The sequence below is a fragment of the Aotus nancymaae genome, unplaced genomic scaffold (genome assembly GCF_030222135.1).
Source record: "Aotus nancymaae isolate 86718 unplaced genomic scaffold, 86718_ANA_hifiasm-v0.15.2.pri h1tg000016l, whole genome shotgun sequence".
Lineage (NCBI taxonomy): Eukaryota > Metazoa > Chordata > Mammalia > Primates > Aotidae > Aotus > Aotus nancymaae.
In genome coordinates, this window is record NW_026988428.1 from 40,871,713 (window position 1) to 40,898,394 (window position 26,682).

A 26,682-nucleotide genomic window follows, 5' to 3' on the forward strand; every position below is an offset into this window, starting at 1 on the left:
ATGGTCCCATTAGTGATCTAACCATCTATCAGAACATCAGGGAAGAGGATGAGACAGAGGGAATGGTGTTAAAAATACTGTGCATATGCTAGGGAAAGCCATCCCAACCCACAACAAACACCTCCAACAGCTGTAGGGCTACACCTACCCAGGGCCTCCAACCCTTTATCCATACCAGGGTGGCAACAGAAAAACGGTGACTGATGTCCAGTGACAGATTTTTTTTTTTTTATATTTAAAAACAAAACCAACCTCCCTCCAAATAATCCCCAAACAAACAAAAACCAGATTAAATAAAATTTACAGTGAATATACCCAGCAAACATCTGTATGTGCAATTAAATACTGTGTCAGTTACTGCGGCACGAACCTCAAACAAACAATATACAAGTGTTTGGGGTGAGAGGGTCGGGGGAATCCCAAGTTTTAACTCTGTGGGGTCTGAGAAGACAAGATGGGGAAGCGAGAGAATGGGGAAATCAATTTTGTTTATCTTAATTCTGTCCATATAAATATATTCATAAAGACCAAAAAAAGGAAAGGAAGCTTGGGATGTTAAGGTAATAGGAGAACAGTAGAGTGTGGGACTTTCCCATTTCTACCTGACAAAAAAATATAAAAGAAATTAATTTTTTTATGGTAGGAGAAGACATTTAAAAAATGATAGAATATGATGGTGGCCCAGCACAGTGGCTCACACCTGTAATCCCAGCACTTTGGGAGGCCAAGGCAGGTGGATCACCTGAGGTCAGGAGTTTGAGTCTGGCCAACATGGTGAAACCCCATCTCTACTAAAAATACAAAAATGAGCCGGGCATGGTGGCGTGCGGCTGTAGTGCCAGCTACTTGGGAGGCTGAGGCAGGAGAATCACTTGAACCCAGGATGCAGAGTTTGCAGTGAGCCAAGAACGTGCCACTGTACTCCAGCTTGGGCAACAAGAGTGAAACTCTGTCTCAAAAAAAAAAAAGGATGGGAAGAAGAGGGGTGCAAGGGGGTGTCAACCAGGGAAAAAGAGGGGACCCATGGCAGGGGAGCAAGAAGGAGTCCAATGCCAGTGTGGGCATCTGTCTGTTTCCATCTTCATCACTGTCTTAGGCTCCAGTTTAGCATCAGTCCCCTTACTTCCTGCCTCTGTCCATGGTCTGTCAGGATCCTTCAACCCCCTCCACCCTGCCCCTGTTCCTTCTGTGACAGTCCCTTCCCCTCCTCCATTTATTGGGAGCTGGCTCGCTCCAGGATCCTCAGGTCATAGTTCTTTTTGGCCATTCGAAGTTTGAAGCGACTCACGGAGTTGTTGAGACGAAGGGAGGCATTTTGGGCAGCCAGGGGGCTGGGGAACACAGCCACAATGGTGTACAAGGCAGCGAGGTCCGAGTGGCGGCCATTCTCAGCAGTCCCACTGTTGTCCCCCCCACCCCCTCCAGGCAGCCCCTGAGCATCCTTGAGCCACTGGATCTTGGCGCCGGACATGGCGAGCTGTGTGAAGAGTTTGTCCGCCTCGGTACGGGTGATGCCCTCAGGGAGATCTGTCACCTCCAGCACCCGACCCAGGACTGGAAGGAAGGAGAGAGGACATAATTGTGAGAGGTATAGGACAGGAAGGACTGGACAGCTGCCTGGCAGAGAAGTGTCCAGTTGACCAAGTCTGTACACAATGTCTCCAAAAGCATGGCCTTTCTCTCTTAGCCCTGTTTTCCCCTCCCCACCATCCCAGATTTGATCAGAGCAACTAGGAGAAAAATCAAATGAAGATTTCTCTTCTCCTAGCCCAGAGATGTAGGCAAGAAGGGACTGGGAATCAGAACCCTGGGTTTCTGAGCTGAGAACCTATACCTCAGTTCTCTCACAGGGTGCTATTGCTATGAAAAAAATGTGGCTTTTGCTGATGTTCTGGGTTTTTTTTCTTGAGAAGGAGTTATACTCTTGTTGCCCAGGCTGGAGTGCAATGGCGCGATCTCGGCTCACAGCAACCTCTGCCTCCCAGGTTCAAGCGATTCTCCTGCGTCAGCCTCCTGAGTAGACGGGATTACAGGCGTGTGCCACCACGCCCTGCTAATTTTTAAAAATTTTTAGTAGAGACGGGGTTTCTCCACATTGGTCAGGCTGGTCTTTGAACTCTCAACCTCAGATGATCCGCCCTCCTCAGCCTCCCAAAGTGCTGGGATTACAAGCGTGAGCTCCTGAGCCTGGCCGCTGATGTTCTTTAACAATAATTTATCAATCTGAAATATGTTCCATAGTTCCCTTTCCACTCAGAGGCTAGCTCAAACAGATTCTTCCTTCTTATCATCTCAGGAAGTCAGTTTCCCTTCCTTTCCTTGTTTAGGAAACTGCTCCAAATCCCAAGACAGATCTCGTTCACTTAGTGGGAGGCCTGCAGGAGGAGAGTTCCTCCCCCATATTCTCTACCAATCTTCTCCTAAGCTGGGTCTAGGACTACCAAAGGTAGATGTCCTAGATTAGGGACAGGACGCTAATGAGAAAACTCTGTTAGTAAGAAGCACTCTCATAATTGTGTTATTCCCAGTTTTTACCATGATCTTCCTCAGAATCTGAGATGGCTTGGTAAGGAGGACTGAGATACTTCACTTCTCCAGTTTCTGCTTGCTTTGGAGCACAAAGGGTCCCATTTCCACTCCCCATCCTAAGCTGGCTTTTCCCACCCGTCCTGGACTGGTAACGAAGGACTGGAAAGGTGGACACTTTCTCTTGGGGATTCAGCATCCTGTGACTCACCAACATCTGCTGTACCCAGGTCAGTGGAGGCAGATTTGAGTGCTTGTCTCTTGCCCCGGTTTCCATGCTTCAATCCACTCTGTCCCTTCAAAATTTGAAAGATGACTCTCATCCCATGTAAACAGCATTGATTACCTTGCATCACAATATCTGCCTGACAGATGGTGGAGTAGCACCCAACCCAGAGGACCCCACCCCACCAGGAAGGCAGGTTGGCCATGGAGCAGTGACTGAGAAACAAGGAGCCCCTCCCCTTGGCACGGGGGTCAGGTGGGAGACATGAGTACAGGAGGCAGGGCAAAGCTCCTGCTTTGTTCATTCTGTGTCATTTCCCTTGTACAGCAAGCTGGCTGAAGCTTAAAGATAGGGACCTAAATAAGAAGAGGGGTCTGACAGCTCTATGGTTGCTTGTGGACACCCTTACCTGGTGCACCGTGTAAGTTGACTGGCCATGGAGCAAGGGAGGGCAGATGGACAGATTGTACTGTAATGGCTGGCCCAAAAGGGAATAGCGCCCATCACCTAGGGGGTAAGAGCAACTGGTTTTCTGGGAGTTTAAGCTTCATGGTATGATTTTTATGAGACTTCAAGGGGCTTTGGAAATAGACAGCAACAATGCATACTATTCCTAATTTTCTATGATGGGAATGTCCATGTGACTGATGTAAGAGTTGTTTCTCTTCCCAAGTCCTTTGGCTCTCAACTGTATCTCACAGACAAATGGGATTACTAGATCCCATCATCCTTGAAAAAAGGCTCTATCCATTGTAGACAACAGTACTATGAAAATGATCAGGGAAGAAACTTACAGACCCTTATTAATGTCTTTTATATATCTTTTTTTTTTTTTTTTTTTTGAGACAGTTTCACTCTTGTCACCCAGGTTGGAGTGCAATGGCATGATCTCGGCTTCCTGCAACCTCTGCCTCCCAGCAAGTGATTCTCCTGCCTCAACTTCCCGAGTAGCTAGGATTACAAGCATGTGCCACCATGTGTGGCTATTTTTTTTTTGGATTTTTAGTAGAGATGGGCTTTCACCACGTTGGCCAGGCTGGTCTTGAACCCCTCATCTCAGGTGATCCGCCTGCCTAGGCCTCCCAAAGTGTTGGGATTACAGGCATGAGCCACCGTGCCCGGATGTCTTTTATCTCTTACATAGATTCTCCCAAACCCTAAACCCAGAGTTCAAGCTTCTGGCTCATGTGAGGCAAAATGAGCACAGCAGACAAGAGCACAGACTTGAGCCAGACTGCCTAAGTTAAAATAGTGGCTCTGTTACTGAAAATATGATGTTGCGTATGTATGTTTTTCCCTCGTTAATGTTGTTGGAAAGGTTAAACAAATATAAGGCACGTAAAGCATTTATAGCAATGCCTGGTACATATTAAGTACCATTAAGTGTTACTTATTATTGATAAATAGTACATTTCAGAGCACTTTAAAGTTTTTAAACTATGCTCTCATTTTTATACTGCTTATGACAGCTAAGGAAGAAAGCAGATAAAATTCCCATCTTATTTGTGATTAACCCCATTTTATTTTATTTTTTTTTTTGTAACTGATTCAGTTCCAATGCAATTTAACCCCATTTTATAGAATAGGAACTGTGGTCTAGTTTTGAGTTTAAGTAACTTGCTGAACATCGCAAAGCTAATTAGTGGTGAGACTGGAACTTTTGAAACCAAATTTAGTGTTTCCTTTTCTAAGACCATACTGTTTCTTAAAAAGCCCCATATTCCCAGCCCTCAGACTCAGTCCTAATGTTAGATTAAACTCTTTGGTCATTAGAAAGTGCAGTGAACTCATTTTCCCCAGCTCTTTTCACCCGACTTGGTTGTAAGTACTAAGTATGTAAAGAAGGCTAAAGGAAGTTAAGCATGGGCAGCACTAGAGAGGGGCATGTGTCCGAGGGATGTTAAAGGAGGAGTTAGTTAGTTCCCAGAATTGGATCATCCACACTGGTCCCCTGCCTGTTGTTACTCTTTCAATTTTTGCAATTGGGAATGGGATGTGAAGGGTGAATTCCACAGCACTAGCCCTAATCTAACCCCATACCCTGTGCTGGACCCCCAGGCCGGGGGAACTGTGTGAGGACAGGCAGGGGACTGAGTCCTGTGCAGACGCTGCTGAGGCTGGTGACAGGAGAGGGTGCTGGAGACTGGGTAGGAGATGTGACAGGGCTGCTGCTCATTTGTGTGTTGGCCTGTGGAAAAGAGGAGCACACGTCACATAAACATCAAATGTTACCCTCTGGATATTCCTTTGGCTTGGCTTAAAATTCACCTCTCTCAGGAAATAAGGTTCTCTTGCTGAATTCTGCCAAAGTCAGACTCTTCCTTCAAACTGCTACCTCAGTCCTTAATTCATTTATGCTATTTTATTTTTTTTGAGACAGAGTCTCACTCTATCACCCAGGTAGGCTGGAGTGCAGTGGCGCAATCTTGGCTCACTGCAACTTCTGCCTCCTGGGTTCAAGTGACTCTCCTGCCTCAGACTTCCAAGTAGCTAGGATTACAGGCATATACCACCACACCTGGCTAATTTTTAAATTTTTAGTAGAGACAGGGTTTCACCATGTTGGCGGGACTCATCTCAAACTCCTGAACTCAAGTGATCCACCCGCCTCAGCCTCCCAAAGTACTGGGATTACAGGCGTGAGCCACAGCGCCTGGCTCATTTATGTTATTTTAATATCCACTTCTGGCACATTGATTTAAGTATTCTCTGAGCATTTTCAAGTGTGTGTCCCATCTGCCACATTAGATATTAGGTTCCTATTTCTTGTGTTTCTCCCTAAAAAGCACTCAGGAAAAGAGGCTGCTCAGTCAATAGCAAACATTGCTCCCTGGGAAGAATACAGTCATCTCCTTGCCAAGACAAGGCTGAGTGCAGCACTCACCTGGGGGCTGCTGTCAGGACTGTACAGGTCTCCAGGCTTCTGTCCCCGCTGGTCCATGCTGTAATATTTACAATGACTCCACTGGACCATGGATGGGTTCTGCGGTGGCTGGGGTCCATTAGGGACATTCAGCTGCATTACCACCACACCTGGTCCAGATGGTGACACTCCTGAAGGGCAGGAAGAAAGCAGTTGGTTATAAATTCAAACTGTATTTTCACCTTCCAGCTAGCCCTGAGTGGGAAAGCAGCAAACAAATCCACCTATTGCCTCAGGGTCACTCAAGCTACGTCCTAACAGGAACCTGAGATGGCTGCTGATGTGGCTTCTGACTCCATCTTCTCAAACCAGTAGAAGTTTGAGTGGAAGGGAGATGAGCCCCAGATGCTAGTGCTCCCCTGGCCTTCACCTGGTGAGGGGTACTTTGGTATGCCTGGCAGAAAACTACTCTAATCTGTCAATGCTGGCTATAACCAAATGCCCAGGTGAGAGTGCTCAAATGTCTGAGCATGGTATGGGTCCTGGTCTGGTCCATGGGCAAGGGCTGCAGACCTGTGCAGGCTTTTCTGGTAATGGTTATAGATAAGCCAGTGACCTCTGGTTGTTCTGGAGAAGATAAATGCACATATTTTCACTATGCCAGACCCAGAAAGTACATCTTGGCCAAGAATGGGGTAAGTTGGGAAACATTTCAAGCAGAGGGAATTGCATGGAAATGTATGTCATAGTCAGGAAATGACAAATGATTCAAGGTGCTAAGACACAGGGGCCATGTAGGGGAAGCAAGAAATGAGACGCCTTTATTTAAACAAACATTTATTGAACATTTGCTATGTGCTAGTTCCTATGTTGGGCACTGAGGGTACAAAAACCAAGGCTGCCCCTGCCCTGACAGAATGGACAGTCTATTAAGGAGTCATACATTAAACAAATAGTTGGTGTCAGAGTTTGAAGCACATTCTGGTAAGATGTTTGAACTTTATCCTGTAGCTGTTGGAAGACTTGTGCTTTGGAGAGCTAACTCAAAAGGCCGATTATAGGATCGCTAGGGAGAGAGAGATTAGCAGCAAGAAGGATTATTTAGAAAGCTACTGAAGGTCAGGCACAGTGGCATGCTTGTAATCTCAGCACTTCAGGAAGCTGAGGCAGGTGGACTGTTTGAGTCCAGGAGTTCAAGACTGGCCTGGGCAACATGGTGAAACCCTGTCTCTACAGAAAATATAAAAATTAGCTGGGCATGGTGAAATGCACCTGTAGTCTCAGCAACTCAGGAGGCTGAGGTGAGAGGATCACTTGAGCCTGGTAGGTCGAGGCTGCAGTGAGCCATGATTATCCCATTGCACTCTAGCCAGGGTGATGGAATGAGACCCAGTCTCAAAAAAAAAAAAAAAAAAAAAAAGGTTGCTGAAACAGAATGAAGAGGTTTGAAATTAGGGCAATGCCAGCAGGAATGGGGTGAAAGTCAGACCCTGGTCAGAGTTCAGGTGACTGACTGGATGTGACCTTGAAATTTTGGCACTGGCAACCATAGACAGACTCATCCTCTTACAGAGTGGGAGAAGGAAAGGCCTTAACAAGGAGGAACAGGCTGGGCGCGGTGGCTCATGCCTGTAATCCTAGCACTTTGGGAGGCCGAGGCGGGCGGATCACGAGGTCAAGAGATGGAGACCATCCAGGCTAACATGGTGAAACCCGGTATCTACTGATAATACAAACATTAGCTGGGCGTGGTGGTGTGCACCTGTAGTCCCAGCTACTTGGGAGGCTGAGGCAGAACTGCTTGAACCTGGGAGGCAGAGATTGCAGTGAGCCAAGATCACGGCACTGCACTCTGGAAACAGAGCAAGACTGGTGACAGAGCGAAACTCCCTAAAAAAAAATCTTCATGGCCGGGCACGGTGGCTCACGCCTGTAATCCCAGCACTTTGGGAGGCTGAGGCGGGTGGATCACGAGGTCATGAGATCGAGTCAACATGGTGAAACCCCGGTCAACATGGTGAAACCCCGTCTCTACTAAAAATACAAAAAAATGTAGCTGGGCACAGTGGCGCGTGCCTGTAATCCCAGCTACTCAGGAGACTGAGGCAGGAGCAGGAGAATTGCCTGAACCCAGGAGGCGGAGGGTGCGGTGAGCCGAGATCGTGCCATTGCACTCCAGCCTGGGTAACAAGAGTGAAACTCCGTCTCAAAAAAAAAAAAATCTTCATGATGAAAAGCAAGGTAAGAAGTCAGGGTTGAGCAGTTTGATGAACAGTCTCTGCTGGGAGGGATGGGCAGGAGCTCTGCTTCCCCAAAAGGGATTGTCCAGAGTGAGGGTCTGCTCTTGATCGCCCAGGTTATATTCTGTTGAGGCCGAGTTCACATGTGGGTGGTGGTGGAGAAATGGGAATTGGGGGTTACTAGCTTGAAAAGTTGCTGCAGTGCTGCTGTTTTCATGGCTTGATGCTCCAGGGCTGCCACTGCTGCTGTCATCAAATTGCTTCCTGTGATGGGAAATGTTGCAGCCCCTGCCCTGGGCACCAGTCATGCTGGGAAGTGAGTGTGATTGTTTTTCTCAGGTAGTATCAGTCAAAAGAAAGGAAAAGAAATGGTGGGAGGTCTGAGAGAGAAGCTCAGGAGACAGCATCTGTCATATCATATTCCCCAGCCAATGTGTACTCCTGACCCTCTAGGGTTCATCCAATCAGAGAGCACAAATACTCAATGCAACAGGCTCAGTTATCCCCATCTCCTGCCAAGGTGGACAGAGTATTCGTGGGCATAGGTTGTAGCAGGGCCATAAGAAAATTGCACAGTTGTGGAGTGTCATGCATTTAACAAATTGTCCCATACTGTAGTTTTTCTGGGCATTTTATTTCCCCATCCTAAGAATCACGCACCTGCTTCAACATCCTCTACCAACAAAATTGCAATTGACCTTATTCAAATACCTCATTGCTACTTGAGGGTCCAACGTAAAAATATTTAAATCTATTGTTTTACTAGAAGGTAGCTCATAATCTGAGCCTAATGCCCTGGGCCAGGAAAGGTGGAGATGGGGTGAGTATGTAGGAATAAGCATAAGCAAGGCAGTGGAAGCTCTAATACCAGCAGGTAGCCTAATAGGGAGGTCACAGGGAGGGGGAAAGAGAACAAAGTCCTCAAATTATTATCTCTGATCCCAACAAAGACAAAGCCAGGATTTTTAGTTGCAGCAGCCTCTGTCCTGAGCTCCTCCCCATACTGAGTCCTCCCCTGCTGGCCTGAAGCATTGTTCCTTCACTTAGCTGAGGACACAGAGCACTACTCCACTGATGAGCTGATTTTTATGCTTCTCTTCCTGGAGCCTAAAGCAGGTGGTATCTGTTAGCAGCTGAACTGTCACTACTTCTTAATAGACGTGGCAATAAAAAAAAAAAAAATCCAATGCCCAGTGATAGCACTTCCATATAATCAGGTTGGGGGAAGGAACGTGGGCTGGCAGTGGGTGGGAAGGGGGAGAGGGAGACTGAATAAGGAAATCAATTTCAGCTTGAAAGCTCTGAAAGGAGAGGGGACGTGTGAATGGCTTTTTAAGTGGCATCATTAAACCTGGGCAGAAAGGTCGACTGGGTAGAGCAAACCGCATAAATACAAACAGATGACGTTTATGTCTGGCAGAACTGTTTTTCGTTTTTCGTTTTGTAAATCACTGAGGTAGAAGACTGATAAGGCTTCTTACCACTAGAAATCACATCTATGGAAAGGAATCTTCAGAGAAATAAAATCCACAGGCTTCTTTCCCAAATTAAAAGATAGAATCCAATAATATCTTGGTCTTTTTCCTTTATTTGGTGGGGGAGTGGGATATCTTCACTAAATGGAAGACAAAAGAGTAGTCTCAGATTTGGAAACCCCTCAGCTAAACAATAAGCCAGTAAATATGTGAGAGGCTATTTCTGGATGCATGTCACCCTGTTCATGCTGCTGTGTCACTGTGAGTTGGGAGTCTCTGTATAGGTATCGCTGCCATTTCACATCTGTGTACATATTCCCCAGACAAGCATCCCTGTAGAAACCTCAAGGGACCTGCAACCCATCATTTTAATGGGAGAAGTTTTTCCCTGGGGTTAGAGTTATGTCTCATACTATAGTGAAGGAATTAAAGTTCAAGGCTGAGGGTAAACAGGGCAACTACAAAAATGTATTAATAAACCAGAACACTTGTTCTAGGAACAGCCAATCCTAATCCCTGCCTTTATTTTTGGAAAAGTGACCATGTTGCTACATGAGAGGAGGGCGGGTAACTGTCCTCTGAAGGTGACAGAGGGGCCCTTGTGGGTTATGCCTGCTGTCTATCTTTCCAATATAGGGTAAACAAGGCAGAAGAAGCACTTGTTTCCCTTTTTCCACCTCCTCTTAGATTTCCACAAGCAGGGATTAAAGACCTATAAAATCGATGATATACTGAATATGGTATTTTAGATGATATGGGTGGAACACAAGGTCCCACTATCTAGGAAAAGTACAAGGGGTCAGTTGGAAGCCTAGGATCAACCAGGGTAGCAGGAAGCCTACATTAATGGTCTCTTTCTTCTAACCCTAGTCCAGATTTCTAGTGTTGCCAACTTCCAGAACTGTTGTTTTAGTTTACTTAAATTAACCTAGTATGAGGGTCAGAGTAGGTAATGAAGAATTCTTTTCACTTGATTTATGATTCAAAGACCTTGTATTTAAAGATGAATAGATGTAACTGCAGAAACCCAATAGATATAAGGACATACCACAAAGGATACACACAAAAATGCACATACAAGTATAGCTACATGTACATGCAGGGGAAAAAAATGCCCTGAGCTACCCAGCACCACCACAGGTTACAGTGCTTCTGGGAGCTGGTCGGCAATTTCCATACCCCACTGGAAATTTATTTATTTTTTTTTTTTTGAGACGGAGTTTCGCTCTTGATACCCAGGCTGGAGTGCAATGGCGCGATCTCGGCTCACCGCAACCTCCGCCTCCTGGGTTCAGGCAATTCTCCTGCCTCAGCCTCCTGAGTAGCTGGGATTACAGGCACGCGCCACCGTGCCCAGCTAATTTTTTGTATTAGTAGAGACGGGGTTTCACCATGTTGACCAGGATGGTCTCGATCTCTTCACCTCGTGATCCACCCGCCTCGGCCTCCCAAAGTGCTGGGATTACAGGCTTGAGCCACCGCGCCCGGCCTATTTTTTAATTATTATTATTTTTTAGAGAGATGGGGTGTCACCATGTTGGCCAGGCTGGTCTCGAACTCCTGACCTCAGGTGATCCACCCATCTTGGCCTCCCAAAGTGCTGGGATTACAGGCGTGAGCCACCGTGCCCGGCCACCCCACTGGAAATTTTAAGGCCAAGTGCCCCTGGTGGACACTAGGATAAACAGCCAGAGAGACCAATAACATAATAAAAGGTAAGGACTTTTGAATTAAAATCCTCAGCTTATATGAAGGCAGAAGTCATTGCTCCTTTTTGTTGTTGTTGTTGTTGTTTTGAGATAGTCTTGCTCTGTTGCCCAGGTTGGAGTGAAGTGGCGCAATCTCAGCTCACTGCAACCTCTGCCTCCCAAGTTCAAGCGATTCTCCTGCCTCAGCCTTCCAAGTAGCTGGGATTACAGATGTGCACCCCCATGCCCCACTAATTTTTGTATTTTTAGTACAGATGGGGGTTTTGCCATGTTGGCCAGGCTGGCTGGTCTTGAACTCCTGGCCTCAAGTGATCCACCCACCTTGGCCTCCCATGGGATTATAGGCATGAGTCTTAAGAACTGATCATGTGTAATGAGTAAGATTAATTCTGGAATCTATTCCACAGCATCCAACATAGTGAGGGTGCAAAAAATCTTCAAATGGAAATACTCCATTTCTAAACGAGAAAAACTGACAAAATATCTCCCTCTCACCAGAAGAGGGCACTCTGATATTCCCACAATAGAGTGGAAAGGGGATGGTTGGAGGCTAAATTAACACATCCTGCTGAGGCGGGTGGATCACGAGGTCAGAAGATCAAGACTACCCTGGCCAACATGGTGAAACCCCATCTCTACTTAAAAAAAAAAAAAAAAAAAAAAAAGCCAGGCGTGGCGTGCATGCCTGTAGTCCTAGCTACTCGGGAGGCTGAGGTAGGAGAACTGCTTGAACCCGGGAGGCGGAGGCTGCAGTGAGCCGAGATCATGCCACTGCACTCCAGCCTGGGCAACAGAACAAGACTCTGTCTCAAAAATAAAAGGACTCCAACTCAAAAAAAAGAAAAAGAAAAAGACTTCCTTTCCAGCCGGGTACGGTGGCTCACACCTATAATCCTAGCACTTGAACTCCTGGCTTCAAGAAATTCTCTTGCCTTGGCCTCCCAAAGTGCTGGGATTACAGGTGTGTGCCACTGCACGCAGCCCCCTGAAGTTTCTTTAACTGCAGTGTATGGCTATTTGAGGGTAGGGTGAAAGAAATATAAATAAGGGCAGCTGTACTTGTGTGTTACGGGAATTCTTGGCAAAGGCAGTGAGAGGCTGCACGGCATAAACTTATTGACTTGGAATGGCTGGCCTCTCCAAAGAGGGCCTTTAGCTGTTTAACATGATGTCCATTTATTTTCCACTGGAGAGAAAGAAATTGAGTAAAAAAGCCTGTTGAAAATGTGTTGAAGATTCAGTGTGGGATGTGGAAAATCAAAAGACCCAAGTTCGAGGATTGTGACTTTAGGCAAGTCATTTAATCTCTTTGAGTTTTAAATTTCCTCCTCACAAAGTTATGATGAGAATTAAAATGCTACAATGTATGTGAGCACACACTAAAAGCTGCTAAACAAATCTAAGCTATAAGTTAAAAAGGATTTTATCAACTTCCCTCACAGTCCCAAGAGAAAAGAAACGCTGTCTATATGAAGGATAAGTACAGAAGACACAGGTCTTCTGTGTCTTCATTTCATGACCCAAAGGCATGTGAGTACAGTGCTGGATTCAGAATAAAAAAAAGAAAAAAAAAGAAAGAAAGAAAACTAAGAATTCAGAGACACAGATTTCAGGGCTGAGGCAACCAATGTCATTTTTTTCCCCCTAGAGACAGGGTCCCACTGCTTGTCTGAGTCCATCCAGGCTAGAGTGCAATGGCACGATCCCAGGTCCTTACAGCCTCAACCTCCCAGGTTCAAGCCATCATGCCCCTCAGACTCCTGCGTAGCTGTGACTACACGGTGCATCACCACGCTTGGCTTTTTTTTTTTTAAAGTAGAATCTTGCTCTGTTGCCCAGGCTGTAGTATAGTGGCATGATCTAGGCTCACAGCAACCTCTTCCTCCTGGGTTCAAGCATTTCTCATACCTCGGCTACTTGAGTAGCTGAGATTACAGGTTCACACCACCATGCCCAGCTAATTTTTGTATTTTTAGTAGAGGTGGAGTTTCACCATTTTGGCCAGGCTGGTCTCAAACTCCTGAACTCAGGTGATCCGCCTGTCTCAGCCTCCCAAAGTGTTGGGATTACAGGCATGAGCCACCTCGTCCAGCTGTAATTTTTTTTGTTTGTTTTTGAGACAGTCTCACTCTGTTGCCCAGGCTGGAGTGCAGTGGCATAAGCTGCAACCTCTGCCTCCCAGGTTCAAGTGATTCTCGTGCCTCAGCCTCCCGAGTAGCCAGATGACAAGCATGCACCACCATGCCTGGCTAATTTTTGTATTTTTAGTAGAGATGAGGTTTCGCCATGCTGGCCAGGCTGGTCTCAAACTCCTGGGCTCAAGTGATCCATCCTTGGCTTCCCAAAGTGCTGGGATTATAGGCATTAGCCACTTAGCCTTTAAAAAAATTTTTTTTAGTAGAGTCAAGGTCTTGCTATGTTGCCCTGGCTGGTCTCGAACTCCTCAGCTCAAGTGATCTGCCTGACTGGGCCTGCCAAAGTGTTGGGATTACAGGTGTGAGCCACCGTGCCTGGCCCCAACATCATTTCTTGAGAGGTCACCTTCAAGAAAACACCAGCCTTGGAAACACCAGCCAAGACTTTGGTTTTTCTTTGTGATGGAGTCACAGTGGGGATAGACCTGATACCTGAACTCTTTTTGCCCTTGCCAGCTCTAGAGCATAAGCCCTTCAGCAGTGTTTGCTCTTGCCAGTGCCCAAGACCCCCAATTCTTTATCCTCTTACCTGAGTACTGCTGTGGCATCTGTGGTGGACTACAGGGAGAGGGAGACTGAGGCATCTGGTACTGCTCAGAGCCAGGGGGTTGCAGAAACCCTACAGAAGGGCTGGGAAGACAGAGAAGAGAAGAGTGATGAAGCAGTGGAGGGACAAACACAGCTCCTGGCAAACAGCTGCTGCTTCCTGGTCCTCCCCTATGGGAAGCAGAGGCAGCGTCAAGCCATTCCCAGACCAATTTGCCATGCAATTTCTAAAATCACTCATCAGTTCAAAGTTAATTATATATATTTGTACTTGATCATCTTTCAATTAGGAAGCTGCTAATCATTGCTACAGATGGGAATGTTAGTGACACATGCTTTCCCAATACTGTGGAAACACCAGACACACATACATGCACATATGCACACACAGATTCCAAGAAACACAGACAAAGAGACTGTCACAGACACAGACATACAGTGCAAGAGAGAGATGGGTTAAAACACACATAACACACACACACACACACAATTGCTAATTATTTTTGACCTAAAAAAAAAAGTCGCTGGATGCTATGGCTCACGCCTGTAATTCCAGCTCTTAGGGCGGCAGAGGCGGGAGGATAGCTTGAGCCCAGGAGTTTAAGACCTGCCTGGGCAATATAGCGAGACCCTGTTCTCCACAAAAAGACACACACACAAAAAAAAGTCAAAAACAAATACATAGTCACATAAAGACAAATAGAAAAAAAAAACCCCACAAAACTCAAAACAACATGGAGACATACATAGAAAAAGACAAAGGTAAATGCACATAGACTAGAAGACAGGCAACAGATACATATAGAGTTGCCCAGACTCCAGTTCTTGTTCCACCTCTGCCTCTAACTAGCTACATTAATTTAGGTAAAGTTTTTAACAGTCCTAGCTGGAATTTCCTCATTTAAAAACGAGAAAAAAATAAAACAAGGGGAGTGAACTAGATGATTTCTAAGGTGCCACCTACCACTAAAAATTTTATTTGCTATGAACTATACTCAGGTATATATAAATAGATATAGAAATAGACACATCATCAGTTTCATCCATAGATACAAAACAGAGGTACATGGAAAAATTTACACATCGCAGTCCAAAAAAATTTCTTCTCTTAATGATGAGCAGTCTCTATCCTCTAGTTCTGAGTCCATTGTTTTGAAAAATAAAAATGGGGAAATCATAAATTATAAGTCTCTGAAGCAGGAATTTTTTTTTGCTGATAACTTCTTCTGCAAATGGCAAATCAATAAAGAAAAAAGGAGAATGAACTCCCTCATAGTCTACCTGCTTTAGGGAACTATTGGGATCTTTACCCCTGCCTTTCTTAGGCCAGTGGAAACAAAACCATGATGCAACCATTGCTAAGGTCTATGGGAGATGTCCAGGCTCTCTGGGAGTCCTCACCTTGTACCATTCTGCTGAGCAGGTGGGATCATGCTATAGTACACTGGTACCCCTGCTGCTGGGAGGCCTCCTTGCACAGCCTGGCTCGCAGGGACCAGCATGGGTTGCTGGAAAGGCGGCTGGACCACATTTTGCGAGTCACTACCCACTGGAACCTGGGTGAGAAAGAAAAGAGAATGACTACTCATAATTGCATTAAGCTCATCCAGAAACTGCCTAGTCATCACTAGATCAAGGCATTACAACTTCCTTCCCTACCTTAGAGCCTCCTCCTATTCTCCCCATCTGCCTAAAGAAAATGTTTCCACAGCTGTCTCTATTTCTGCCTTCTCAAAATACCACCCTTAGATATCTGACATAAAGAAAAGAGCCTGATTTTCTTTAGCTACTACTTTTCTGGGCATATACTCATTGCATGGTTGTATAAAGACCAAACAATTTAAAAACTGTTCTCAAACTCCATGGGAAAATAAACCTAAAAATTCTGGGGGAAAGTAGACAGTATTTTAGTATTGGAGTTTCTAGTATGTATGACCCCGAGAGGCTCTCCTTTTCCTCATCCCAAAGACTGGAGTGATCCTTCCCAATGCAGAATGTACCCACTTGGTAAGAAGGCAGTGGAGTGTACTGAACCACCAGGCCTTGCATCTGGCCCCCCATGCTGCTCCTCTGGCTGCTGAGCAGGCCCTGGTTCTGTGGCTGCTGGACCCCAATCATGCCTTGGTAAGCCGCCTGCTGCTGGTTAGGCATCATGGGCTGTAAACCTAGAGGTGGGCAAGGCAGAAAATACATTTGTATGAATGTTTAGGAGGTCACACTCTAGCTGTAATTTTCCTTCTCCATTCTATTTTACCTTGTCTTTTTCTGGAGATCCTAAGTCTGTTCGTAGGACCCTAATCATTCCTGCCCCTAGACCCACCTTCATTTTAATGGAGAAGGTACTTCTCTCTTTCCTACTCTGCCCTTCCCCTGTTCACTGCCTTCTTACACAAGTGGTTTCGCTTACCAGGCTGCTGGGATGGCTGAGGCAGCTGTTGACCACGTTGGGGGCTGTAGGCCACCGGGTGAGAGAGAGGTCGATATTGCTGGTTGGAGTTAGGATATTGTCCAGGGGGATAGTAAGAAACCTGGATCTATGGTGAGAGGAGACATGTGTGAGAAGTCCCTAAAATTCAGCCCCAACATCAGCATACTACTATAAATGCCTCAAGATTGATGGCCAGAAATATGTTAAGGGAGATATTTTGGACTACAATTGTAAGACTGGTATACAAGTTTTAAGTAAAACAAGGATTTATGTTATATAGAAAGAAGACTTTCTGGCTAGAACAACTCTCAAGTGCAAGGTAGAGAGAGGTATCCCCTCTGATATGTCTAAACTAGAGGAATAGAGAAGGTATAATACTAGACAAACTGAATAAAGTGATTTAAGCTGGGAGCTGGAGCTGCTTACCTGTTGAGGGGGCTGCATGTACCCCTGGGGTGGCAGAACTTGCTGGGTAGGTGGTGCATGGCTAGAGGTGGAATAGTTGGAAGTGGGGAGGGGCTGACCCGTGGAAGCCATGATGAAGCTAGTCTGCTGAGGGTGCTGGGAGATAAGCGGGGTCTGAAATAGAGCTGCAGATGGGTCAGCTGCTTCAGTAGAACCTTGGCGACTAAGGCTCATTTGTCCAAAGGGGTTGCTGAGGTCATCTGCCTGTTGAGAAAGTAGGAGATGCAAGGACTGAGGCTGTATCAAACCTCATGTCTTTGGCTTCAACATAGAAAGACAGAGAGAAATAAAAACGCTTTTTACAACCTTCTTTAAAACAATGTGGGATAAGATAGTTCTACTTCTGTGCTGCAAGAGGTGCTTTTTAGTCCCAAGCCTGTTACATGGTATTTTAAATTGCTATGAATTGAATAGCTGTTTGAAGCCCAACTCCAGAGCCAGTCTCTCTATCACATTGAGGTAACAACTGTGTGCTGTCTTTTTTTTTTCCTGGAGACACAGTCTCACTTCGTTGCCCAGGCTAGAGTGCAGTGCCTCAATCCCAGCTCACTGCAACCTCCACCTCCCAGGTTCAACCAATTCTTGTGCCTCAGCCTCTTGAATAATTGGGATTATAGGCTCCTGCCACCACGCCCAGCTAATTCTTGTTGTTGTTGTTTTGAGATGGAGTTTTCGTTCCTGTTGCCCAGGTTGGAGTGCAATGGTGCCATCTCAGCTCACTGCAACCTCCGCCTCCCGGGTTCAAGCAATTCTCCTGCCTCAGCCTCCCATGTATCTGGGATTACAGGCATGATCCAACATGCCTGGCTAATTTTTATATTTTTAGTAGAGATTGGGTTGGCCAGGGTGGTCTTGAACTTGTGACCTCAGGTGATCCACCCGCCTTGGCCTCCCAAAGTGCTGAGATTACAGGCATGAGCCACCGTGCCCAGCCTAATTCTTGTATTTTTAGTAGAGACATGATTTCACCATATTGGCCAGGCTGGTCTTGAACTCCTGACCTCAAGTGGTCAGCCCACCTTGGCCTCCCAAAGTGCTGGGATTATAGGTATTATCCACACACCCAGCCTATGATTGTTATTAAGGTAAGTCCTGGGGAGATGGGAGCAATGACACAATTACTGTATATAGAAAAAAAATGACAAACTAGTGGGTTAGCGATATAGATTAAAGAGTCTTTCCATTTCCTATCTTCCTCATGCCCCCAACCATAAAAAGGCCCCTACATTGCCATAAATCCTGTTTTTATAATAAAGGGCCCAGATAACACCTTGAGTGGATCATGGGTAGTTAGGTTCATGTGCCTTCACGGCTCTGCCTATGCAGCAGCAAGACTGGGTGCTCCCACTCCTGCTGCTATCTCCTTACTCCCTCTGGAGGTCATTTCCACCTTGGTTCTCTGACACTAGCCTACAGTCCTCCTGCCCTTCAGAAACTACTTCCAATTCTCACCTCCAAAAGGAGGGCAGAGTGAGTGGCTAAGTTGGAGGATAAGACTGACTGGCCAGGCTCTAATTGCCTTCTCTCTCAGCTCTTTCCTAAGCAGCAAGGGTGATGGTGTTCATCTCTCACTTGTATGATAGGTTAGAGTTTGTTAGCTTCCTCTTCCCTTCTGCTCCCCGGACAGTAATTGACTGACTCAAACACACACACACACACACACACACACACACACACACACACACACACGAGCAGGAGTTCTTTTGCAAAAGAAACTAGCAGAAACCAAAGGAATGGATGACAGGTGAACTAGACTGCAGATTATTTTGAACTCCATATTCCAGGACAATCAAAATGGAAATAAGAAGTAGGAGGAGGGAGGGGATTCTAGTGGAAAAGCAGATGTTAAGACAGAGCAAAAGAATTCAGGGCTCCTACAATGGTGATGGAAGTTATCAACTATGAGGCAAATCAGATCTTCGAAGGATTTATAGAGTACAAATAATTTAAACAGCATGTGCTATGCAGTGGAAGAGGATTTTTAAAATATAAACTGACATGGTAAAATAGGGGAACAGTTTAAGTTTTTGCCAGTGATACCAGAGAAGTCTGCAACTGCATTTTTTTTGGGGGAGGGGCGGGGGACGGAATCTTGCTCTGTCACCCAGGCTGGAGTGCAGTGGTGTGATCTTGGCTCACTGCCACCTCTGCCTCCCAGATTCAAACAATTCTCCTGCCTCAGCCTCCTGAGTAGCTGGGACTACAGGTGTGTGCCACCATATCCAGCTAATTTTTGTATTTTTTGGTAGACAAGGGGTTTCACCATGTTGGCCAGGCTGGTCTCGAACTCCTGACCTCAGGTGATCCACCCGCCTTGGCCTCCCAAAGTGCTGGTATTCCAGGCGTGAGCCATCACCCCTGGCCTGTGTTTTTGTTTTTAAAGGATATTATAGAGAACCATTCTGTATAGAAGAAACTAGATTTCTCAGACATCCCTAGGGAGCAAATTAGATTTAGGATGTACACAGTAGAGATGAGGAGCCTAGGTTATACCAACATCCAATTTCATTCTCTGTCCTGAAACTCGGTGGAACACAGTGTTCCTCTGTCTTACATTTAAGCATCTATTGATGTGCTGCGATGAGGCCATTAACATGGAGTATAGTTCAGCCTGTGCTGGCCCATCAAGAAGAAATAGCTTTCAACATGCCCTCCAAAAGCACAACATGCTTACAAGGCCATCACAGACTGACCCCGACATACCCACAGATACAGGCCACACGTGGACAAGACAAAAAGGGGAATGGAGTTTATACCATGTTGTACTGCTGGGGCGGAGAGACTGGCAGAAGGACTTGGGGACAGGAGCTTGGAGAGAACTGAACAGGCTGCGGAGAGGGCTGCAGAGCCGGGACTGGCTGTGGACCAGCAGAGAGGCACGTGGAAAAGGGAAGAGAAAAGAGAGGCGGGGAGGGGTGCAGAGATGGGGAGGGAAAGGGAAGGAACAATAAAGTTAATAATCGTAGAAGAAATTTCACAAGTAGCAAGACTGCTGAGCAGGTAGGTGACCAAGCCTGGGACAGCTTGAAGATTTAACATCTCTTTGACAAACAGGCAATCTTTCCTATTAGGAGAGACCTACTGCGCTCCCTGCCCCATTAACCATTTTTTCAGAACTTTGCAGCTGTTGTGAGCAATCTGAGGACTCTCAGGGTCAGGGTCTGCTGTTTGATTCCAAATACAGCTTTTCCCAAAGCAGTTTTTCTGAACACACAATTCCTGGGGAGCATGATCATAACCCTCCTTGACTGCCCACTTGAGAAGGGATTCCTGTCTGCATTGCTGCACTGCTTCTGCAGGAAGGGTCATCCAAGGTCTGGCTCAGCTTCTCTTGATTTCACACCACAGCTCTCCTGGAGGACATACTCATTCACAAGGATCATCTCCCTCCCAAGGGCAGAGAAGGAAAAAACACCCAAGCTTGAGCCTGCTTTTGGCTACTTCCTTCCACTCAATGATTGCTCCTCCAGGCTGTGACAGCAATATAAAAAATCCACCTCCACCCCCAAGCAAACAAGGAAGATTTAGGAATAAAATATAAATAGGTTAGCTTTAGTTTTTGTCCCTTCAGTCCCCCTTCACTAGCCTCAAGCAGGAGGATTTGTTTACTAGGAACATAGAGTGTTGTAAATCAACTAGTGGGTAGTTATTATTTTTTCCTTCCCTTCTTCCCCTTCAGGCATTTTAAACACCTCATCAGTTCTCCAGTCATAGCCCTTGGTGGTAGAAGAGATGAGAGAGAAGCAGAGAGGTAAGGAAGAGGGGGAAATAACATTTGTATACATTATCTTATTGCATACATTGTCTCATTACAGCCTCACACAATAATCCTATGGGGAGATATAACTTGTATTTGCAATTTTAAAAGGCTCAGATAAATTAAATCACTCATCTAGGCTTACACAGTTAATATGGCAGAGCTGAGATTGAAATCTAGTTCTGCCTGACATAAGTTCTGTCCACTCTATTCTAGTAGTGGGGAGGAGGTGAAGGAAGAAGTCAATTGGAATTATCTGAGCACCTTCCACAGGCTCCTCCCTCCACATTTAGAGCATTAAGATGTGTGGGGCCATGGTATCAATATCCTCCCCTGCCACATATCTCCAGAGTCTCTTTCACAGAAGAGACAGTTCAGGAGGCAGAGTACAGGAATTAGAAGACTCCCCAAAGGGGAGAATACTTTAGAGGTCTCAGCAGAGGACCCAATATCTGAATTAAACAAAATGTAAGTAATTTTGGTTAGGTAAAATTATTGAGACTCCACTGTGTAACCTGGGAGAGATGCTGCTGTAGCCTTGAAAATAAACTCTTTTTTTTTTTTTGAGACTGAGTTTCGCTCTTGTTACCCAGGCTGGAGTGCAATGGCGTGATCTCGGCTTACCGCAACCTCCGCCTCCTGGGTTCAAGCAATTCTCCCGCCTCAGCCTCCTGAGTAGCTGGGACTACAGGTGTGTGCTACCACGCCCAGCTAATTTTTGTATTTTTAGTAGAGACAGGGTTTCACCATGTTGACCAGGATGGTCTTGATCTCTTGACCTTGTGATCCACCCGCCTCAGCATCCCAAAGTGCTGGGATTATAGGCGTTGAGCCACCGCGCCTGGCCGAAAATAAACTCTTAGCTCTACTGGCACACCTATTTTCTGTTGGCCAATGGCATTCCAACTATAACTGATGGACAAGATGCTCAGCATTAGCTGCTTATACCGATGGCTTTCATACACATTTTCTATTATCCCAATCCTCTTCATTTTTTGGGGGTAGGGCCCATCTTGGTTCAGGGCTTACATATTCTGGGGGAAAAAGGACAGTAAAGTGGTAAAAAAAAAAAAAAAAATAGCTGAGTGCGGTGGCTCATGCCTGTAATTCCAGCACTTTGGGAGGCTGACGCAGGCGGATCACCTGAGGTCAGGAGTTTGAGACTACCCTGCCCAACATGGTGAAATCCCGTTCTCTACAAAAAAATACAACAATTAGCTGGGCATAGTGGTTGCATGCCTGTAGGAGGCTGAGGCAGGAGAATCGCTTGAACCTGGGAGGCAGAGGTTGCAGTGAGCTGAAATCACGCCATTGCACTCCAGCCTGGGTGACAGAGTGAGAGTCAGTCGCAAACAAAACAAAACAAAACTGTGCCTGTTTTCCCCACACTTGTAAGTTGTGACTAAAGAGTAAAGTGAGAGGCCGGGCGCGGTGGCTCACGCCTGTAATCCCAGCACTTTGGGAGGCCGAGGCAGGTGGATCACAAGGTCATGAGATCGAGACCATCCCGGTCAACATGGTGAAACCCCGTCTCTACTAAAAATACAAAAAATTAGCTGGGCACAGTGGTGTGTGCCTGTAATCCCAGCTACTCAGGAGGCTGAGGCAGGAGAATTGCCTGAACCCAGGAGGCGGAGGTTGCGGCAAGCCGAGATCGCGCCATTGCACTCCAGCCTGGGTAACAAGAGCGAAACTCTGTCTCAAAAAAAAAAAAAAAAAAAAGTAAAGTGAGAAGAAGTGATGCAGAAGTGATGTTCCTCTTAGGCCTCCTCTAACTGGGGAAGGGCAGTGATATGGGCAGAGGTATCAGTGCTGTTTTTTTAGTTATTCCACAGCTATCGTCAGCTACGGTTCTCTTCTTGAACAGTGTCAAACTCCAGAGCCAGGGAAGCTCTGAAAAACATGGGGAAATTTATATTTAAAAATACTTAGGAATATACCTAACCAAGGAGTCAAAAGACCGCTACATGGAAAACTACAAAATACTGCTGAAAGAAATCATAGACGACAAACAAATAGAAACACATCTCATGCTCATGGATAGGTAGAATTAATACTGTCAAAATGACCATACTGCTAAAAGCAATCTACAAATTCAAAGCAATCCCCATCAAAATACCACCACCATTCTTCACGGAATTAGAAAAAAACAATTCTAAAATTCATATGGAACCAAGAAAGAGCCCACAGAGCGAAACCAAGACTAAGCAAAAAGAACAAATCTGGAGGCATCACACCACCTGATTTCTTTTTTTTTTTTTTTTTTTTTTAAGACGGAGTTTCTCTCTTGTTACCCAGGCTGGAGTGCAATGGCGCAATCTCGGCTCACCGCAACCTCCGTCTCCTGGGTTCAGGCAATTCTCCTGCCTCAGCCTCCTGAGTAGCTGGGATTACAGGCACGCGCCACCATGCCAAGCTAATTTTTGTATTTTTAGTAGAGATGGGGTTTCACCTTGTTGACCAGGATAGTCTCGATCTCTTGACCTCGTGATCCACCCGCCTCGGCCTCCCAAAGTGCTGGGATTATAAGCGTGAGCCACCGCGCCCGGCCTCTGATTTCTAACTATACTATAAGGCCAGTCACCAAAACAGCATGGTACTGGTATAAAAATAGGCACATAAACCAATGGAACAGAATAGAGAACCCAGAAATAAACCCAAATACTTATAGCCAACTGATCTTTGACAAAGCAAACAAAAACGTGAAGTGGGGAAAGGACACCCTCTTCAACAAATGGTGCTGGGATGACTGGCTAGCTACATGTAGGAGAATGAAACTGAATTCTCATCTCTCACCTTATAGAAAAATCAACTCAAGATGGATTAAGGACTTAAACCTAAGACCTGAAACTATAAAAATTCTAGAAGATAACATTCGAAAAAGCTTTCTAGACATTGGCTTAGGCAAGGATTTCACGACCAAGAACCTAAAAGCAAATGCAATAAAAACAAAGATGAATATTTTGGACTTAATTAAACTAAAGAGCTTTTGCATAGAAAAAAACAAAACAAAACAGCAGAGTAAACAACCCACAGAGTGGTAGAAAATCTTCACAATCTATACATCTGACAAAAGACAAATATCCAGAATCTAAACGAACTCCAACAAATCAGTAAGAAAAAAAAATTCCATCAAAAAGTGGGCAAAGGACATGAATAGACAGTTCTCAAAAGAAGATATACAAATGGCCAACAAACATCTGAAGAAATGCTCAACATCACTAATAATCAAGGAAATGCGAATCAAAACCACAATGTGATACCATCTTACTGCTGCAAGGATGGCCATAATCAAAAAAATCAAAAAACAATAGATCTTGGTGGCGATGCAGTGATCAGGGAACACTTCTACACTGCTGGTGGGAATGTAAACTAGTACAGCTATTATGGAAAACAGTGTGGAGATTCCTTAAAGAACTAAAAGTAGAACTACCACCAGGCGCAGTGGCTCACGCCTATAATCCCAGCACTTTGGGAGGCTGAGGCAGGTGGATCACCTGAGGTCGGGAGTTTGAGACCAACCTGACCAACATGGAGAAACCCTGTCTCTACTAAAAATACAAAATTAGCCGGGCATGGTGGCACATGCCTGTAATCGCAGCTACTCAGGGGGCTGAGGCAGGAGAATCACTTGAACTCAGGAGGTTGCAGTGAGCCAAGATCGTGCTGTTGCACTCCAGCCTGGGCAACAAAACCAAAACTCCATCTCAAAACAAACAAACAAACAAACAAACAAAAACTACCATTTGATCCAGCAATCCCACTACTGGGTATCTACTCAGAGGAAAAGAAGTCATTATACAAAAAAGATACTTGCACATGCATGTTTATAGCAGCACAATTCACAATTGCAAAATTGTGGAACAAACCCAAATGCTCATCAATCAATGAGTGGATAAAGAAACTGTGGTATATATATATATATATATATATATATATATATATATATATATGATGGAATACTACTCAGCCACAAAAAGGAATGAATTAACAGCATTTGCATGGGAAAAAAAACTGGATGAGATTAGAGACTATTATTCTAAATGAAGTAACTCAGGAATGGAAAACCAAACATCACACGTTCTCATTGATATGTGGGAGCTAAGCTATGAGGATAGCTTAGCTATCCTCAAAGGCATAAGAATGATACAATGGACTTTGGGGACTTGGGGGGAACAGCAGGAGAGGGGCAAGGGATAAAAGACTACAAATAGGGTGCAGTGTATACTGCTCAGGTAATGGGTGCACCAAAATCTCACAAATCACCACTAAAGAACTTATTTATGTAACCAAATGCCACCTGTACCCCAATAACTTATGGAAAAATTAATTAATTAAAAAAAAGACTGGCCCTGAGGGATGTGGCTGCCACCTACTGGTGAATTCTGGGCTTGTTCACTGGCTCTCGGTTGCCTGATGACAAGAGGAGGCCCAGAGAACTCCTTTTCAAGAAGTATATTTCATTTTAAGTAAATTGGGCAAATGGGAGCCCCTGGCCCTTTAATCCTCACCCTCACCCTTGGTTTCATAAGCTTCACTGACAATTTGAAGGCCTGCTTAGACAGAGGAGGCCTGCCAGGAAGGGAAAGAACATGGTTTGGTAAGTACTGTTCCCAAACCTGGGGCAAATGCCTTGTGTTAAAGAGTTAAAGGTTAACAACCCTTCCTCAAAGTTTTGTTTGTTTGTTTGTTTTTGAGACGGAGTCTCGCTCTGTCGCCAGGCTGGAGTGCAGTGGTGCAATCTTGACTCACTGCAACCTCTGCCTCCTAGGTTCAAGCAATTTTCCTGCCTCAGCCTCCCAAGGAGCTGGGATGAGAGGCGTCCGCCACCACGCCTGGCTAATTTTTGTATTTTTGGTAGAGACAGAGTTTCACCATGTTGGCCAGGCTGGTCTCGAACTCCTCACCTTGTGATCCACCTGCCTCGGCCTCCCAAAGTGCTGGGATTATAGATGTGAGCCACTGAGCCCAGCTCATTTTTTTTTTTTTTTTTTGAGAGTCTCACTGTGTTGCCCAGGCTGGAGTGCAGTGGCGCAATCTCAGCTCACTGCAACCTCCACCTCCCAGGTTCAAGTTGATTCTCATGCCTCAGCCTCCCAAGAAGCTGGGATTACAGGCGTGCACCACACACCTGGCTAATTTTTGTATTTTTAGTAGAGATGGCGTTTCACCATGTTGGTCAGGCTGGTCTCGAACTTCTGGCTTTAAGTGATCCACCTCCTTGGCCTTCCCAAGTGCTGGGCTTATAGGCATAAGCTACCACACCTGGTCTCAAAGGTTTTTTTTGTTGTTGTTGTTTTAAATTTATTTATTATACTGTAAGTTCTAGGGTACATGTGCAGATCATGTAGGTTTGTTACATAGGTATATAAGTGCCATGGTGGTGGTTTGCTGCATCCATCGCCCCATCATCTTCATTAGGTATTTCTCCTAATGCTATCCCTCCCCTAGCCCCCCACCCACCTCAGTGTTTTTCTTTTACAGGAAAAGCTTTAGTGTAAGCATAGTGATGCTTGTGTGCACACATGGTCACTTCTTTAATCCTTGCACTGTTATGTACCATGAGAAACTGAACAATAATTATTCTCAGGCTCAGCAACTTCAGTCTAGGGAGCCTCCAGTGCTGAAAGCCAATCAGGGAAAAATAAAACAAAAGAAAGAAAGAAGATGGCAGTAGGAAGAGGAATAAAAAGATAAAGAGGGAGGGTGAAAAAAGTAGAGAGGAAATAGCTGGGTGCAGTGGCTCATGCCTGTAATTCTAGCACTTTGGGAGGCTGAGGTGGGCAGATCATAAGGTCAAGAGATGGTGGTCAACATGGTGAAACCCTGTCTTTACTAAAAATACAAAAATTAGCTGGGCATGGTGGTGCGCACTTGTAGTCCCAGCTACTCGGGAGGCTGAGGCAGAAGAATCACTTGAACCCAGGAGGCAGAGGTTGCAGTGAGCTGAGATCGCAACGCTGCAATCCAGCCTCATGACAGAGTGAGACTCTGTCTTAAAAAAAAAAAAAGTAGAGAGGAAGAAAAAGTGAAATGGTGGGATAATTTTTAGCAGTTTCCATAAATGCTTCCAGGACACTAAAACTTGGATAAGATTCTTTCATTTGGAGTTAGTGATCACAATTAATCTCAACAACAAATTTCTTTTTTTTTTTTTTCCCAGATGGAGTCTTGCTCTGTCACCTAGGCTGGAGTGCAGTGGCGTGATCTTGGTTCACTGCAACGTCCACCTCCCGGATTCAAGTGATTCTC

The 26,682-nt window shown here is 45.4% G+C and overlaps 1 protein-coding gene across 31 annotated transcripts in view; it reads right to left on the reverse strand.

Moving 5' to 3' along the window:
• Window positions 1-206: 206 nt before the first annotated feature.
• Window positions 207-26,682, reverse strand: part of R3HDM2 (R3H domain containing 2) — a 190,692-nt gene continuing 164,216 nt past the window's right edge. For 23 of the 31 annotated variants that reach the window (XM_021675300.2, XM_064377268.1, XM_064377270.1 and 20 more), the window contains 11 exons: window positions 19,430-19,531; window positions 16,635-16,877; window positions 16,188-16,314; window positions 15,785-15,945; window positions 15,182-15,336; window positions 13,764-13,864; window positions 5,637-5,806; window positions 4,793-4,940; window positions 3,162-3,259; window positions 2,738-2,822; window positions 207-1,554 (listed from right to left, as the gene is read on the reverse strand). In XM_021675300.2, the coding sequence (XP_021530975.1) occupies window positions 1,214-1,554; window positions 2,738-2,822; window positions 3,162-3,259; window positions 4,793-4,940; window positions 5,637-5,806; window positions 13,764-13,864; window positions 15,182-15,336; window positions 15,785-15,945; window positions 16,188-16,314; window positions 16,635-16,877; window positions 19,430-19,531 (1,731 nt within the window). In that variant the 3' untranslated portion in view covers window positions 207-1,213. The remainder of the gene's footprint in view (window positions 1,555-2,737; window positions 2,823-3,161; window positions 3,260-4,792; window positions 4,941-5,636; window positions 5,807-13,763; window positions 13,865-15,181; window positions 15,337-15,784; window positions 15,946-16,187; window positions 16,315-16,634; window positions 16,878-19,429; window positions 19,532-26,682) is intronic. The other 8 variants (XM_012469725.3, XM_021675303.2, XM_064377269.1 and 5 more) reach the window with 1 other exon arrangement.